This window comes from Gymnogyps californianus, chromosome 4 (assembly GCF_018139145.2).
Source record: "Gymnogyps californianus isolate 813 chromosome 4, ASM1813914v2, whole genome shotgun sequence".
Classification (NCBI taxonomy): domain Eukaryota; kingdom Metazoa; phylum Chordata; class Aves; order Accipitriformes; family Cathartidae; genus Gymnogyps; species Gymnogyps californianus.
The window spans coordinates 7,040,603-7,059,179 of record NC_059474.1 but is presented as its reverse complement, the minus strand read 5'-3'; the positions used below and the strand labels follow the sequence as shown (position 1 = coordinate 7,059,179).

General features: G+C 48.4%; 1 protein-coding gene across 3 annotated transcripts in view; it reads right to left on the bottom strand.

The window, feature by feature from the left end:
- The window catches only part of FGFRL1 (fibroblast growth factor receptor like 1), a 191,499-nt gene extending 175,119 nt beyond the window's left edge, over positions 1 to 16,380 (bottom strand). The window contains exons 1-2 of one of the 3 annotated variants that reach the window (XM_050896517.1): positions 16,372 to 16,380; positions 5,026 to 5,135 (exon numbers count right to left, since the gene is read on the bottom strand). In XM_050896517.1, the coding sequence (XP_050752474.1) occupies positions 5,026 to 5,086 (61 nt within the window). In that variant the 5' untranslated portion in view covers positions 5,087 to 5,135; positions 16,372 to 16,380. Of the gene's footprint in view, positions 1 to 5,025; positions 5,136 to 5,263; positions 5,299 to 5,832; positions 5,898 to 16,371 lie in introns of those variants that run through there. The other 2 variants (XM_050896515.1, XM_050896516.1) reach the window with 2 other exon arrangements.
- Positions 16,381 to 18,577: the final 2,197 nt, after the last annotated feature.

The following is an 18,577-nucleotide window of genomic DNA, read 5'->3' as shown; positions in this document are numbered from 1 at the left end:
CGGTGGAAGTTTTTCTCTTCCAATAATTAATCCAAAAATGCACAGCCAGACAGCGACCATCTCTACTGCATTCACACTATTCCATAACGAGTATCCTGCACCCAGATGTACCAGCGTCGCTTGTGGCGAGACAGGCGCTCAAAAAGGAATTATCAGACGGGTCATTGGAAAAGATCAGTTCTATCAGCCAATTCATGCCAGATGACAAACTTCATCTTCAGTTAATAAATTAGTACCAATAGTCCCAAACCTTGAAAAGTGGGTTCCCACTTGCTAGCAAGTGTCACTTTTGCGTTTTTGTATGACATTTTTTTTCCTGAAAGAACCACTTTCCTGTAATTTCTCAAGCACCACCTCATGGCACATGAAAGTCTCTTCTGTGGCTAAGAGTCAGACTTTGGAGCCTAGCCTTTGCCGTGTACAAGTTCATCACAGAAAAGACGTATTTTAATTTGCTGCTTGCGTCTTTTAATGAAGGTCAAAGAAACATATGGACTTGGAAAACAAAGTTATAAAGACTTTAAGGAAAATCTAAATGTATTTGAGCAATTTGCTGAGTTTTGTAATATTCCTAATAAAAAAATAAAATAAAATCAACCCTAATTTTCCAGTATGACGCACACTGTATTTTATGTTTAAACTCAGCCGCAATTTAAAGCGGCCGACAGCCTCAGAAGAAGGGAGGAACCGGGGTTTAAAAAAATAACCAGGGTTTTCTTAGATCGTCATGTTGACTCTAGGTACAAGTCATGCTGACAGATTATTCATGAGCAAGTTCCCCAAGAGCACGATCCAAAAAATGCCCCAAACTTAACCAGAAGATGTGCAGTGACTTACATAAAATCTGAATCAGGCTGTTAGATCTGAACATGTTTCTCTTTCACAAATGAGAAATTACGTAATCGTTATATCTGGTAACAACCATTCAACAAGAATAAAGGAGTAAAACAGAAGCCAACAACTATCTCTCTTATATTATCATTATTTATCTTTTCCACGTTTACTACCGTTCACTCTTATAAACCCCAGAGTTACAGAGTGGTAAATATGTTCACCAGAATGAAGAACTCATCTCCCAAGAAATAAAAAAAACCTTCTAGCGTCCTATTCTCTTTTCTCCAATATTCAGAGAAACAAAAATGGCAAATAATGTTATTTCTGCACGAAACTGTTGCATTTTGATGTGGCCCCATCAGCAAACTCCCTGTAAAGCAGGCATCAACCAGGTTTGCAAGCCAAGTGTCCCACAGAGAACTGCCAGAGCAGAAAGCAATTAAGGGCCCGTTCTTCCCCTCCCTACGCAATGCACCGAAAATGAAATCAACATCCAAACTAATTAGTTTCCAGCAGAATATCAGTTTACTCGCTAACAGGAGGGTTGTTGCTGCTCTTACCAAAAACTTCTAAACATACCATACGAAATCTTGTTTAAGCCACGGGACCAAGCCAAGCACATCCCAATGTTACCATATACGGTCACCAAAGCGAATACGATGGCAACTTGTCAGATTTGGAACAAATATCGCGTTGTGTGTCACTGAGATAACATGGGCAGGAAAATATCAGATTGTATTACCTGTATCCGACCGGAGGTGTGGAGTGGTAGGAGCTACATTGCTGCAGGACATAGTCACTAAAAGTTAGTGACCCAAGATGGCATTCGTCCCCGCGGAGGAGGGCCAGGGCAGGACGCTGAGGACTTTTATGCCCAGTATAGGGCTGCTTGGAGAGAACAGGAATGGAGTGACACGAGGGACGAGCCACCGGACCTGCGTTATTATCCCAGGTTCAGGGCTGACGCTATCCGGCACAGCTGGCAACCAGGCTGAAGCTGCCACCCTACGCCCTGGCTGTCAGCCGGAAGGCATAGTCCCTCTTAGAAAACCACAGCACGCAGGTTTTGTCCTCAAAGTTGGGATTTTGTGCACACAGAAGTTCTTGTCTTCACGCACAAGGGAAAGAAGGGGCTTGGATATTTACCAAAATAGCTCCTGAGGAAGACTTTTTTGGTACAGGTTCCCTCCAGGAGATCCTTAGCCTGGAATAAGATTGGTCGCTGAGGGAGTTATTCCAGATTAAGTTTTTTGGAAGGGTTATTCCAGTGCATTTGCAGGTGTAGACAAGCCCTTAGCCAAAGTCTGTAAATTTCAGCCCCGAAAGCATTGGTTCAAACTTAGCCAGAGCTACCTCATCCTTCATCCCTCCAGACACAGCAAGTTCTGCACCTGGACCTCTAAAATCAGACCTGCTCTCTGCTTTGCATGGATACTTTGAATGTATTGCCTCTATCTTAAGAGTTTATCTTGGTTTGCTAAGATATGCCCTTTCTTGCAGTGTTACGTACATCGGCAATGTGACAAATTGGGTCGCAAGAAGGGACAGAGCCAGTAGGCACAGCTCTGAACCTGGAAGAACGCCCCTGTCTGCTGGGGGGGAAAAAAAGTTGTCGCGTTAGCCCAATCAGTCATCCCTGCGGAGCCCTTTGCCTTAAAAGGCATACCTAAATAAAGATGTAAAAATAATACAACATAACATTTAACGCAAGATTGCAGCTGAGCACTCAACTGTCAGGAAATAGCAAAGCCGGAGCGCGTGGGCAACTTACCTCTGCCCCCTTGTGCAAATGCACTACGGCACAACCCTTCCCCGAACACAGGGACACAATCAGCCGGCTCCAAGTTAACATCCTAAATCCAGCATAAACTACTTTTGCCTAATACGAGTAGAGGAGAAGGACCAGCACTTTCACAGAGAGCCTCCTCAGCCACCTTCCTCACTTGATTGCAAGCCAGCGAGCACCTATTTAACTTCTGACGCCTCAGATTAGGGGGCATTGGCACGCTTCGGGCCACACACGTCTAATTTGCAATCAGGATACTGATATTAAATGCTGTTTGGCCAAAACAAAGAGCCCTTCTTCCTCCGGAGTAAAGCCTCGCAACCTCAGGCTGAGATTTGGCCAAAGGACTGTCTATAAAACCCGAGCAACTGAAACAGGTAACATTTATACATCTCCAGCGGCCGAACCCACCGTATGATACATTTGGAAAAAATCCGCAGGCACGTTAACAACCGGGCACATTTTTCCGAGAATCTGAAATTATCCCAATGTAAACATCTAATAATTGGGGATATTCAACAGCACAAAATAAGGCTGCAATGTGCTGGAGAGCGTCTCATCTCTGCTCACTTACAAGTTTGATCTTTCATATACGTCCTCCGCTATCAAGAATACTCTCAACCTCAAGAGGTGCAAAGCAGGATGTAATGTTAGGGTTTTGTCCATTTTTTTTTACAGCAATGACACCTTTTTCTTCTTCACTTTCCCTCTCCTGATATCAGCACATGAATGAATGACATTTTTCATGGGTTTGGCCCTGGTTTTAAAATCTATTTCTACGTCATTTTAAATAACCAGGACCATGTCTCCATCCACTTGCAGGATGGATTTTTCCAGCTCTGAAAAGAGTTCAAATAACCCAATTACCAACATGATCCTATCAAAGTTATATTAAAAAGACCTTTCCATAGGAAAAATGATGATGTCCTGAAATTACCACTGTTAATTTTCTGTCGCATCTTTACACGACAACAGCCCACAGCACTTCATTTTCCAGGGGCAATAAAAGAGTACGAGCAAGACAAGTGCAAACCAAATTTAAACAGCGTCAGCCAGTAAAGCAGCCGATACTCGGCTCACAACAGAGACAAAAATCTTTTTGTCTTCTCCTGCCCACTTCAGATCTTTTCCGGAACTCCACCAACTTCTCAGGTCCATTGCAATAATATACATCCATGAGGTCATATTAATTCATACACTGCTGCCCATTGCCTACAACTTAAACTGAGTCTCCATTGTAAACCTTGCCTGGAATTCAGACTTGTAGGACTTACAGCCTATATACTGTTTTCTTTTTCATTCAGCTTCCAGCCGAATCATTTTATAGTGCTTTTGCCTCCATAAAATATTTGCTTGGGAGCCAATGCCAGGAAGGGGAAAAAAAAAAAGCAACGCACTAACCAAACCTTGGGGTTTTAGAGTAACGCTCCCCCTCTCCTTTCCCACCCTCATCCCCAAGGTTTATTTTTGGCAAGTTACGGCCCAAGCGAAGGGCAAGTTTAAACCTTTTAATTCGCAACTCCACGGCACTGGGTGGTTTAAAGGTCTTTCAACAATTCATGCAACTCTGATACTGTTGGGAATTGCAGCTGGAGCAATCTGCATCCTAAAGCCATACTCCCATTCTCCTGGAACAATGCAGCCCCTCCTTTGTGACCAGAGCCCGGGGAGCTGAAAGCATGGTTTCTCATTCAGGCTTTCCAAGGACAGCACCCACCAAGGTACAACACAGGCGAGAACGGAGGGAAAACCACCGCTCCTTCTACTCTGATCCCAGAGCTTTGCCTAAAGCACCTTCCCAATAAAGAAACTTCTTTCTTTCTACCCCCCTGTCACTCCCAGGTCAATGTATTTCAATTTGTCTCTGGTAGGGTAACCTGTTTATTGAAATCCGATCAACTGCTGGAGCCCCAGCGTTAAAATACGCTCTCACTGTTGGGAACTGTCATTTGTCTGTCACCGAGGAAGTTAATGGATGTGTTTGTTTAGTTTGCTAGTGGGAATATACAGGGCAGAGGCTGGAGGGATTACAGGAGGGGAGAGGTATTTCTGATCCACAGAGGAATGCAGTTGCTTTTCTTTAAAATTGTCTGTGTATTTTTACACATGCACGAGAAAAGCCCCTGGAAGTTCACCTGCGCCTAAGAGACCTCAGCAAACCCAGAGCGACCGCGCTCCATCCAAACCGACGGCCCCGAAACACGCAGGTAAGGAGGCACCACGCGTGGGCACGAGCCTGCACCCCTGCGCAGATAAGCAACGTGCAGGGGACGAGACCGCACCGACAGCAACTCCCTTACGGGGTCCCTCCGAGGGCACTGCGGGTGTTTGCGGAGCACAAGCCCAGCGGAGCAGAGGGAAGGGCATGAGTCGCAGAGCGTTCGCAGCACGCGCGGTCTCCTTACCTCTTGCCGAGTCCGAAAATGCAATTATCCCTGCGAAAAGGAGCGCGAGCTGCAATTCCATTTTGAAAACCAGATCCCTCCGTATCGTACGGGCTACCGTCCTCTCAGACCTGGAGGCAGGAAAAGGGAGAGCAAAATAATTACTGGGGGGAAAAAACCAAACAACCCACAACTTTGCAGAGTTTTAAGACCCATTGCGAAGACTTAAGAGCAGAAACAGCAAATCAGAGCAACGTACTTGTAATTCATTCCTTGGCGCTCAGCAAGCAAAACTTTGCCCTCCTTTCTGCTTTAGCGTGATATAAATCAAGAACCCACTGAGGCCAGTAAGCTCCTGTAAGTTTACAGTTAATGCATAATTCTTTGGTATCCTGTACAGAACCAGTCTGGAAGGCAAACAAAACACTAGCAAGTGGCCATAAAACAAGATTTCAGGTTAACAATTTGTGGAGGAACTTGAGGAAGGGGGAGGAGGAATGTTACCTCTCCCATCAGCAGCCCAGAAAACTTTGTGTTGCTGCTTCAGTGCCCCTCAGAGAGGCTCTGCTCTGGGTACGCGCCTTCCTCCACTCCGCAACTTCTCTGAGCAGCACTGATTTTTCCTTTCGTCTTTCCCCCCGCCCCAAGCTCCACTTGTTCCCGTGTGCTCCAGAGGTGCGTCCCAAAGCAAAACCGCACTTAATTATCCAGATTCTTGAAGATGCCTTCGCTGTGATACGCAAACCCGGGGTAGATCAGGTTTACATTAATTACACCCTGTTCTCCTCCTAAAACTCTCACTCTCTAAACACTGTCTGAATTCCTCACCCTTGTAAACTCCCCGGTTTAAACGCTCCGTGCCCCCAGGACACACAACAACCCGCGTACAGCATCCAGCAAAGCAAATACGGACGCTTTGCCATTAGCTTCCCAATTTGCAGCGGGGAGCTGGTACGGAGGGAGGGAGGGAGGGCGCCGGGGGCGGTGGGCGGCCGGCGGGGCCGGGCAGGCGGAGGGGGCTCCCCCGGGGCAGGACCCGGGGCCCCGCGGGGCGCAGCGCGGCTCGGCCCCCGCGGCGGCCGGTAACGGGATATTCGCAGCCGGGAATTGGGGTCGGGGAAGGGAGGCTGGGGGCGGCGGGGCGGGGGGGGGGGGGGACACGACACCCGACGCGATGCCACCTGGTGCTGCCCCCCGCTTCGGGGCAACCCCGGCGGCTGCCAGCTGTTGCGTTAGTGTCTCCCCGACCCAGCGCCGACCCAGGCGGGGGTCTCCCGGCCGGGGGTGGTGGCGTGGGGGGGGGGGGGGGGCACTTACCTTGGCTGCTGCCGGGGCTCTAGCACCGTGCGCTGGCGCCCATCCCCGCCGCTCGCCGCCTCATGCCCTCCGCGGCCACGGCGCCCGGCCGGGCGCTCCGCCGCCGGCCTCTACCTCATCCCCCCCCCCCGGGGTGGGTGGGGGGGTGCCCGCTGCCTTGGGGGTGCCCTCCCCACGGAGCGGCTCTCCTCCTTCACCACCAGCTTTTTACCAACCCCCCCCTCCCCCTTCGCCCCCGGGGCGATTTTTCTACTAGGGAGCCACGGGCGAGGAGCTAAGGAAAAGGGGGAAACCTTGTAAATTAGTTTTCCTGCTTTCCGGGCCGGGCTGAGCGTGTGTGTGCGGGGAGGGACAGCGGGGACCTGACAGATCCGCCGGGGCTCCGCAGCCGCGGGATGCCCGGTGATGCCGTCCCGCGGCTCGCCCAGCCGGAATCCCGTTTAAGGAGCGAGGGGAGGAGGGGAAAGGGGCTGGGGAAGGGAAGGGGGGGGGGGGGGGAACGGGGAGGGAGGGGGGGTGGGGGGGAAGAGCCGGGGCGAGAGAAACAAGCGATAAAGCAACTTTCCCTGCAGGGCTTTGTGGCTGTGGGGGCAGAGCCGCGGAGGAGGGCGGTGCGGTGCCGCCCCGCTCCAAACTTCGCACCAATCCCCGGGAGCCCCCGCCCTCCCCGCCGGCCCGCTCCGCGCCGCCGCTCCCCTTAACCCTTTGCGGGAGCGGCGGAGGGGAGGACCGGCGGCCCGCCGAGCTGCGTGTGCGCCTCGGAGCGGCGGAGCCCGCCCCGCGGCCCCCCCCCCCCCGTGCCCCTTTTGCGCCCCACGGCGGTGGAGCCCCGGAGAGCTCTAGAGCCCCCCCCCGCCACCCCTCCGGCACCCCTTCGGCGCCTCGCAGCCCCCCGGGGCAGCGGTGCCGGCCCTGTGCCCTGCTGTGCCCCAGAGCGCACACACACACACACACACATACCCCCAACCACCCCCCCACCCACACTCACACCCCCCCCCACCCCACCCACCCCGCACCCTCTGGAGCCCACGCAGCCCCCGTAAGCCCAGCGGCGGCGGCGACCTCCAGCCCCGCAGCCCCCTCATGCGCCCCACAACGCGCCCCTGCCAAACCACCGCTCTTCCCAAGGCAAAGGAGAGAGCCTCGTCTGTGGAAACCCACCGCGGAGGCAATGAGGGAGAGATTGGGGTCGGCTACGCCGTTTTGGTCTCTCGGCTTGGATGCAAATCATGCCAGAAAGCGACCGGACTGAACTAAACTAAACCGACTGGAAAATAAACTGTGGAGATGTCTGTTCCTTAGATTAACTGTTACAATTATTTATTATTTACTTTCGAACAGGACTCTGCTGATGCATCTGCTCTTACAGCAAATTACTCTCTGCATAGGATAAAAACCTGGCAGAATTCACCAAATAGACTAAACAAATGACAAGGAACAAAGCTGCCTCAATAGCTATACTTCTATATCTGGAGAGAAACATTGTTACTGTTGATGTTATTGTTTATTATACCTCTTATGTGATATGCTCCAACATGAAGGCCTCCTTGCAAATGAAGCTGTCTCAGTACTAATTCAACGTGACAGGCACCAGGAGAACCCCTAAACCCAAGCCAAGAAGTAGTTTGAACATCCATCTTATCTGTTTTGTTAGGATTATGAAATCACACCCTTTATTATTACTAAATATTTTTACTCAGTGGTTCCTGACAGCATTAAATCTTGATACACAAAATCAATGTGAAAAACATTCGAGACTAAACATATAAACCCCCTGAACCAGAAACAAACAAAGCGGCTGACAAAACTGTTTTTATATTTTACATATTTATATCATCATTTTTATTATTAAAGTTCATTCATCTGAGAAATCCCAGATGGACTACTCCTCCTATCAGGCAATAACTTCAGCCTCATTGACTTCAAAGACAGTGTTGACTGAGGCGAACCTTCAGGACTTGACCTACATAGTCATATTCATGCCATGGATTCTGATAAAATCACTCCAACTTGCACCAGAATAAGAGCTCAAGCGCACGCTACATCTCAAGGGATGATGTGTAAAACACCTCTTTGTAATGTTTCCCAGCCATTTCACCGCAAAGGAGTCAAGGTCTTTGTCCGAAGGACATCACCATCCAGGTGATCCAGCCCCAAAACTATTTACATGACCTTCTGTTCCTGTGCAGGCTGAAGTCCAGAGCAGCCTCAGTTCTGGCTCAGATGTGGGACGCCTGCCCATCATGGGTGGGTTTCCCACCAGGTTAGAGAGACCTGACTGAAGAGCTCCTACTTCTCATCTTGTTTTTCTGGGTCATGCACCAAGACCAAGGTTTAATTCCCAGATACACCATGGCTTTCTCGTCACAGATTGTCTAGAGACTCAGGTGCAGTCTGTCTGGGCCTGAATCAGCTCCCATCTGGAAGAAGAGGCCTTCTTCCAACCCAGGCTGTGCCCAAGCCCAGCATCAAGCATCCAGCTCAGGTTGGACATAGCAGATAAAAATCTTCTGATGGATCCACCCCTTCCATCCTCACTTCCTTATTGAAAAATCTCATGTGTGCCTTCGTAGGCTCCACCATCTCCCAGGCTGCGGGCATTTCTCCTCCCAATACACCTATAAAGCACTAAAATCCCTCCTGCAGCCTTTCAGCAGTGGGAAGTTCTGGGTGATGCAGGATTACAGAGGTGCTATACAAGATTTTCAAAAGCATCCAGGTGCTTGAACACCTTCAGATCCCCCTTAAGCCTCTGTCTTTAGGCATCGAGAAGCTTTTTAAGAATCTGACTCCAAGTGATGTTGCAAAGGGATTACATGGGACAGGGAACGGAGCCCACAGCTTCCATACTCCAGGCTAAAATAACCAGAAAAAAACCCCTACTGACTCCAAAATGTCTGCACAATTATTATTTTTTTGCAGGGGCTTGGGAGTGCCTGAAATACAGTCTGAAACCATGCTGTAGACCTCATCCATCTCATTCCCAATACAGCAGTGGAGGAATAAATGTAAAATGTTGATACAACAAAAATAATTAATATTCCTGAAACATCTCCTAGTTTATCAGAAATAAAATCTCATGCGGTTTTCCCAACACTTCCACCTAAATAAGGAAACATGCAGAGCTGTGTTTTTTCTGGGCTGGCTGTAATTTGCAGGATGATTGAGTAGTCTGAAAGTCAACAGCCCCAGTTTGCTCCTGCACCCCACGGTCCTGAGACAAGGCTGTGGGAAAACAGCTTTCTGGAGCTGACAAACAAAACCAAATGCTAAGCAACGAAGTACGTGTCTCCGCGTGGCCTGAGAAGCAGCCTAACAGTCCATTTGTATCCCAGTTGTCCCCAAAGCCCTGTTTCCAGACCGTGGCTTTTCAGATTTTGCGTAGCTGTGATGGTCTAGTGAACATCCATCCCCAGAACGACTTTCCTCATGTCTCCAAAACCACGACTTGGACTTTTTCCAGCTTTCTTACCTCTTTTCTCCCAGGAGCTGCTCACCTCCATCATCACGGAACTCCGTTTTTCCCCATTTTCTCCCTTCCATCTTGATTGTTTTGCTTTTTCTTTTCCCCTACAGATGATTTGGGACACACAACACCTCCAGGCTGTAATTCCTAACCTGCTTCAATGATTTTTTCAAACTGCAGGTGGTAGCCACGCGGTTGAATTTCCCCGTCACACCCGGCACCCCGGCAGGCTGAGGCCATCCAAATGACTTGGGCTGGCAACGGTGTCTTGCAGGAGCATGAGGCCCCGTGGCACGGGTCCACAAGGACATGCCACCGGGGCAGAGGGTATGCGGGACCGGGCGGCTGGGCGCAGCTGACGGAGCACGTGAAGGTGATGGAAGGGCACGGCCAGGATTAGGCGCATTCCCTCCGCCCGCCGCCCCGTTTGTGCAGCCCTCCTCGGGTTACCCAGGGGAGCCGCCGTGTGGGGTCAGCCGGAGCATCCGTCTAGGATGCCTGGCTGAGGGGATCGCTCTGGACATGGGGAAAGGTAAGTAACGTGATTAACGGGGCAGATTTCCCTGGGTGGATCAGTTCTGATAAAGCACTTGGCGTGTGACAAGACAGCGCAGTAAATGTCACAACCGGGCAGACGAGGAGTACAACACGCACTTTTCCATTTGCACACCACCAGAGTCACTGTGCTGATCCATTTGGGTCTATAGTTAAGGCTGAAACGGCGTTTTTCAAAGAAAGCGGTGCTTTATGAGAGCTGAATCACCATCTCCCCTACCTGTGGTAATTGAGACCTAGCTATAACCTAGGTAATATTCAGAGAGGAGGTATGGGCAGATGGAAAGATGAACCGGGGTGATACGGTCCTGAAATCTGTATTTTTTTCTTGATAAAAAATGACATTTCTTCTCCCCACATATACACTTATTCCCTTAGACTATGCTTTGCTCTAAGCAGTGTTGCAAAGAAACAAATGGTCCATCATAGGCGTAAGGTTAACTTTTATACATGAAGCATGAACACCATTGTCAGGCAGAGAAGAAAAGATGGTAACATGGGGTTAAATGTCCTGTCAACCAACCCTTGGGTCCTGTGCGGGATGCTGGGAGGTCCCACTGCCCCACGGCCCTTGCATCGGGGCTTTCGGGGCTTTTTGCAGGCACAAATGAACCCTCCGCTACCTTGTGGTCTCTGTCTTGGTCTGAAGTACCACCAGGAGAGGGTTCCCAGCCTTTCCCCTGAGGACTGGTTGGACATGCTGCCCAGTCTCACTGTGCCTGGAGAATGTGCTTGGATTGCTCATTGATGCTAAATTTGCACATGACGGCATCTGCAGGAAATGCTTTCCACCATCCTCAGTTGGCCAGGAGACCCTATCTCTCTTGGCCAGGTTAGGCATGCTGTGTCAGCACTCCGTGGCACTAGGGAAACGTGACAGCCCTGAGCAGGGTACAGGCGGCGCTTGGGGAACGCCAGCCAGCCCAGCCCAGGAGGACACATCTCGTCGGCAGCACAAGTCCCTCACGCTGCCTTCCCAGGGGCTGCCAAATGAAGGTCAAGGTTTCGGTGGCTAGGACACACTGCTCAGCAGCTTAGTTCAGGTCTCCAAGATGGATTATAGCAGAGGACAACTCCTCTCTCCAGGCTAAGCTGAACTGTCCTCTCGAAGGCAAAGCTTGCTTGTGCAGGAGAGCCAGAGCATCCCAGGGCAGCTCCGGGAAGTACAGACCAATATTCCCTGGGTGACAGCTTCAAACTGCATTCCTTGCTCCAAAAGTGTGTATAAGAAGGTCCTAGTATAATAAAACACTACAATCCATGCAAAATTCTCCTTCCTTGCAGGAAAGGTATGCACAAGGAAGGGTTTTAGATCAAGCAACACAGATGGAAGAACACAGAGAAGGTTTTGGACGCACAAGTCCCAGGCCTTGTCTGCTTTTTGTCTGACTTCTCTCAGTAGGTCTAAGAAAGATATTACCTCTCCCAACAAAATTTGCTTCCCTTCCACCCAATGACTACACCACCATGACTGCTATAGCAGGAATAAACCACATCTGACACCCAGCACACCATTTCCACACTCCTGGAAGGTGCTCAGCTATTCGGATGAGGAATATGGTATAAAAAGCTTACGGCAGACCAGGTTGCCATTTGTTTAAAAGAGCTATACTCCTGCTTTCTTTAATTGTATATCTCATTCTTTTTTCTCACATCCCTTTGCATCATCTCAAGCAATTTGCTTATGCTCTGTACTTTCTTCCACTCTTAAATGTTTGCAGGCAGTTCCCTTACTCAGCGTTTGCTCAAACTACAAGTAGTTAAAGTTTCCAAATGTTCTCCATAAACACATCCTTCCTCAGGCCCCTTATCCTTTATATCACTCAACACTGGTTTCTTGGAGTCAGTCTGACACTGATGTATGAAGGATTTGATTTTGCTTTCCTTTTACATCTGGCTAGTACAAGAATAATCCCACTGGAGCCATTGGAATTGTTGTAAGTGAGAAAAAAACCTGATCAAGCCAACAGACTCATCTGTGCAGCAACTATTCAGTCCAGGTAGTCTGAGCTGAAGACTCTGAATATGCATCCCTGAATCTAAATATCTCATTTGGGGAGGCGACCACAGTTTTGAAGGCCTAAATCTCCTCTCACTGCTCCCTCACGTCATCCACCTGTGCAAGGAAGTTTGTCTGTACACATCGATGCTGGATTTAGCAAACAGATGTAGCAAACACGAAAGGAGAGACGCGAAAAATAACAAAGCAAAAAAAAAGCCCAAGATCAACAGACAGAGTGAAAAACAGAAATGTCAAGTATTAATTGCTGCACAGACGTGAGGAATGTTAAGGGAAACTGTTTGGGGATTTATGTTCAAAAAAATAAGACAACTTCCCAAACTATTTCCTTTCAAATCTCTCAGCATTTTCCATAAATTCCATGTGCATGTGTGGTGCTCTCTGATAACATACAAATCTGCATGCATAAACTGTTTTGAAATGTTTGTACAGTTTCATCCAAAAATATGACTATATGTTTGTGTTTTAATTGTCAGCAATAGGATATTAGGCAATAGCCACATGCATCGTGTCAGGGGCACTGGCTAAGTTTAGGTGGTACTAGCACAACCTCCCCCTTTCTGGCTGGGTCTCCTTAATGAAGAGAAACCAAATTATCTGAAGGAAGAACCTGTAATTAAGCAGGGTGCAAGCGACAGCACAGCCCCTGCTCTCAGTGACTGGGGTTCTGGCCCAGACAAACCCGCTCAAACCAATAAAGCCATTTCAGATTCATACAAGTGTAACCAGGAGCAGAAATTTGCTGATTCCCAAGTCAGGCATCAAAGTTTTTGCAACTCTGCAAAAAAATAAAGCCTTTTGGGGGGGTGGGAGGGAATGACACTTTGCCTCAATCAGTGTTGTTTGAAATGTCTTTCATTTATTAACATTCTTGCTGAAGCCGAACATTAGTTCCACTTTATCAGGAATATAATGCAGCTGCATTTTCTGGATGGGAACACCACCAAAAATATGTTAACTATATAGTCGACAGCTATGCCTTGTTTACTCTCATGCGTAAAACCATACGGAAACAATCCTCATAGGAAATCTCTTTTCTTTTTCTCTATCTGTATGCAAAAAAAGTAATAGGAGAGGCTGCAATGGGATGCTTGCTGAGAAACGGAGTGGGAAGACTTTGCTGCCCTCTCCCCAGTGAGCAATGGGATGGGGTCAGCCATCAGTGGGTGAGGATTTGTCTCCCGAGTGTGGCAGAGGGAGCTCAGCACCACGCTGTGCCTTTGCAGAGGAGCGCTGCATGCTGAGGAGCCTCTTGCTCTATCCTGCCTGGACTGACAGGAGCTTCATTTTGCCCAGGATTTGCTGAGAAACTCTCTTTGATTCCCCCAAGTGCAGATCCAGCCAGGTCGGGCTGCTCTGGTACAGCAGTAGGGTTTGCAGGGAAGGTGCCTCCATCTCCTCGATGCTTTCCCTCTAGGATAATCCTCTTGGAGATGCATTTTTCCTGAAGCAAACGCCACTGGCAGGGTGCTGGCTTGTGGATGGCTCTCAGCCCATGCAACCGCAACATCACGACGGCTCAGCCTTGGCATTACTTGTGCTGGGGGATGAGCTGCCCGAGGAAATCGGCTGGCTCCAGAGATGGGTTCCCATGGGCACAGGGCATGGGGGCTGCAACGAGGGAGGCACCTCCAGAGCGGCTTCCCTTGAGCTCAGGGGAGACCTCTCAGACCTTCAGCTGCTCAAACCTTCATCACTCTCCTTGTCCTGGTGCCGTGCCCATGGCTTCATCCAACAGCACTGGCAGGGCGGCTGTGGGGACAACACTCACACCAGGAGGACAAATCTTGATGGATCTGAGGAGCACTGCCCACTTGCCCAAAGCCTGAGGAGGATGGCTACAAAATCCACCAGGATGTGATGCACCAGGGACTACATGGCGAAGCCTCCGTCCCACCTCCCCAGGCACAGGCAGGGTTAAATGTTAACCACACCAGGTCTGCTTAGGCTAGGGCACTGCAAGACAGCCCCTTCGGTTGGGCAGCCCCCCCCAGCCATCCCCACCTGAAGGGAAGAGCAGAGAGCATGCTAAGGAGCCCTGGAAATATGCAAGGAGCTGCCAACCTTTGCTGCCAAATACTTTTATCTTTAGACGAAGATAAATCTGTTGCTTACTTAACCCAGCCTTTATGAAACTCAGAGCTCCGGGTTTCCAAAATAACAGGAGCAGAGTAGGGCTGGCTGGTGTCCTGGTGAGCAGCAGATATATACAGGGCAGCTAGAAGGTGACAACGTATCTCACCAGAAAAATGGCTGGAGAGTAAATCACGTATCATAGAAATAAATAAGAACTTAACCTCCATGGGCCGAAGAACATATCTTCTCATGTTTCTGTAAAGTGCAGGTGTCTGTTTACTTAAGAGAGCAATTAAGATATAATGTTAATAACGAAGAACAAAAAAATCTGCTACTCAAAGAGAATAATGAAGAAGATAAAAATCTTGCAATGCAAGGCAGATGTAATGCAATAGTGAAAGAACAGAAATGTGCCATAAATACATAAGAGGGTGTCCTCGGCTGTCACACGGTTGGTAACCCAAGGCCAGAGCGAAGAAAGATGCCGGCGATACAAGGTGCAGCCCCCACCGCAGCGCTGGCTCTGAGCCTCAGGGTCTGCTCACTGAGGTGCTTTTATTCATATTATACACGACTGTGAGTTCGAACAGATGAATGTCATCCCAGGGTTTTGGTGTGGAGCTTTGGTGGGAATTTGGGACCTGCCTCCTCTAAGAGGTCCCACGTCCAACTGACCAGGCACTACACATTTACCAGGGCTTTTGTCAAACCTCAGGCTTCCTGCAAAAACGAGCGAGACTCCACCCTCATTTTCAGGTCATCTGCTCAGTTTTTGCAGGGATAGGTGCTGCAAAACCATTGCAAATACTGACTGGGAATAGCAACTCCCTTTTTAGCTATAAAACTCACCGGTCCCGGTAAATACTATTATTTTTAATACTAGAGTTATTATCTGACAAGAATATAGCCCCTTCCTCTGCCACCCGTGACCCAGGCTGAACCTGTTTGGCCTGTGTTATTGTGCTAGTGTAATTCAGTGGAAAAGAGATTGGATTAAACAGGCAGCTCTGGAGGAGTAAATAAAAGGAACATGCTTTAAAGAGTAAATAGACAAGTCTGGGTATAATGGAATAACTCCTGGCTGTGCTAAATCAAAGAGAAAATAATGCCCTCGCTAAAATCTGAACACGGATGTTTGTCTCTGCAAGAAAGAGAACCCAACAAAACTCAGAGGGGAGCAGAGGATGCTCTGGGGGTGTCCACAAATCCACACTAGAAACAGTACCAAAAAAAAGGAAAGTATAAAAGAAAAAAAGTGAGGCAAGATCTCTGTAACAGCCAGGCATGCGCTGGGGAAGAAACCCAATTTCTGAATGATCTGCACAGGTTTCCTAAGAGGAGTGTAGAGAAAGCCGGGTTAGCTCCGGGTAATTCCTCACTGATTCCAGAGCAAATCTGTTTAGCAGCAGAAATATTAGTTTTTTCCTCACTGCCAGCCCTGCAGTTCAACCTGGACTGGCGGGTCAAGTCCTCAGCTTCACCTCCCCTTTTCCTTTTATGCTGCTCCAGCGAAGTCAAGAGCATGTTTGAAGACAGTAATGGGATTTTCCTAGCACGGGGGATCCTACAAGAGTAGCCAGCAGCTCCTGTCCGGGCCAGCAGCATGATGTCCCCAGGGCAGGAGAGGGCTGGGAGGATTTGACGCTCCCTGGCAGCCTCAGCATGCAGATTCCCACTTTGGGAATGGTTAGCTGATGGCATAAATCAGCCCAGCTGTAAAATCAATTGATCTGTCTTCCTCCACAGGCTGTTTTACCCCCCAGCAAAAAATTGAGAAGTGGATGATACAAAGCTCACTGCATTCCCCCCCTGCACACCAGTGCTTTGCACCCCCAGGAGGCCTGCAAGAGAAATGGGGCACTCACCTCTCCAGGACCAAAGCAAGAAACAAAGGGTTTTGCAAACCAGGATCTGATTCTGGTTGTGTTCATACCTGTATAATCCAAGGTGGATCCTGGTCTGTCTTCATCCCTCCATCCCTGGGTTGGCCTGCAGAGAGTAGAGAAAAAGACTTTAACAACAACTCTTCGTCTGAATAAATGAGCAGTAAATATCCAAGTGGGGTAAAGCATATGTGGAGTCGCTTTTCAGAGCTGACATCCCCATTTTCATGCAGTGGCATCAGAAAAAGTACATTGTGAATAACTCGGAGACATTTGTTTCCCATCAGCTGCAGAGGAAATTCTCTGCGCTTGCAAGGTGTGAGAGTCCTTCCCATGGGAAAATGGGACAGTAAATCTGGGAGCCAAAAATGAAGTTCTCTGTTCCTCATTTCTACAGTGACTCTAGTGTCAGAGCTTTAATGAAGAGTTTTGACAATATGTAACATATTGTTATACGCTGGCTCAGCTTTATGGATGTATTACCTCTTCTCTGCTAACAAGGGAATAGGGATCATCATTTCGGTTGAAAACAGACACACAAGTGCAGAAAGACTAAATATATGCAATTTTCTACAGTCATTTTCCTAACCAGACTCCAAATGTCATCTTCATAAATCATTTGCTAATATGAAAAGGATAAGAACTTTTGAACATTTTGGAGTCCTGATGTGACCATTAATTGAGATACCCAGATTACAGACACAACCACCCCGACTTGAGCATAGCACTTGAAGTGAATAAATGGAGAGAAGGAATTATACATATTGTAAAGTTATACGATGCAAAAGAATTCTTCAAGGAATACCACATCCTGAGCCTTAGACAAGGAAATCCAGGCCAGGCATTGTGGAAAAATTAATACATTTCAAGGCCAGGCAGATCAATCTGAATAATGCAAGGTGCACAAACTCAGCTGTATTTTCCAACAAAAAGTGCAGTGTGAACCTGTTGTGTGATCCAGCACCAGGGGAGGGACTTGGGTTACAGACACCAAAGTCATCTGCATGAAAGGCTCCCCAGGGCTCCACTTCAGAAGAGACCCAAAAGCAAAAAAAGAATTAAAACTGCAGGTCAGCATTTCCAAATCACTGACCATGACTCCAGGTGGGGAGAGCCACACTGGTTAGTGCACTCTGGCAGGGCGTGCAGCTCTGCAAATCCCAGTGCAGAGGGCAGAGGAGCATTAGTGGAAGGCAATGGTCCACCAGAGCATTCTGCTTTCACCAGCTAAGTGTTCCTGCCCAGCCTTACAGCCCCCTCAGAGGCAACCAGTCCTAGAGTCACTCTTTGCTTACACCTGGGCAAGATTTACTCCCAAAGTGCGTTTTCCCAGCAAAGGTGCAGGGCACACTCATGTTGACAACATCCCCAAGCAGCACAACAAGCTATGCCTCACGAGAAGCCCTCTGGAAGGTGCTTCAAGATGAGCTAGTAGAAATTTGGATGCAGGAAGTAGGACTGCATGACTTGAAACTTAGGAGGCCAGGAAAGAGCAGCATCCTTCAGCACAAACACAAAGCTTTGGCCGTGAGAAATGGCTTGTCAAGAGAATGTGGAACAGGAGGGCATTTGAGCTGGTGTCTATAAGAAGAAAATAAGAAGACCCTTCTTTTTGAGTGGAGAAACATTATTGCTAGCATCTATATCCTTGTATAATTACTTTTGTTAAACACAGGTCCATGCTCTTCTGAAGATACGACTCAAGAAGGCTAATATGGCATGTGCAAGAACATCTTAGTTATTAGTTGCTACTTTTTGCACAGCTCTCACAGGTGTGCAGGGGCTAAATAGTTAAAACATGTTTGTTGGATCTGAATAAAGCCTCAAAAGTGACACAAAACTCAAAGTGGAGTGGAGGTTAGCCTGGTGCCATTTCTGACAAGTCCCTTTGAAGGCAGAGTTGCAGTTTATTATATTAATGAACTCCGACAGAGAGGTCCTCCAACAGGCCTGGAAATGCGTATTTCATTCTTAGGCTAAGACTTTTGCCATCTACTAAGGGCTTTTGAGCTTTTCTCTTGATCTTTCCCACCTGGGGATGAGAATGTGCAAATTAACCTTGCCTCTCTTCATCCGTCTGATGTTGGCACTCAAAGAAACTGATACCTTCCTATATTCAACTCTTGGCAGGTTGGTTTGCTTCTGCTGTCTTTGTGTTTCCTTCAGGAAGCAGAATGAGAATGTAAGTCACATTTAGCATGGGTACAATCCTGCAAGAAACAAAGTGCAGGTTCTTGAAGGAGGTCCTGTGTTCTT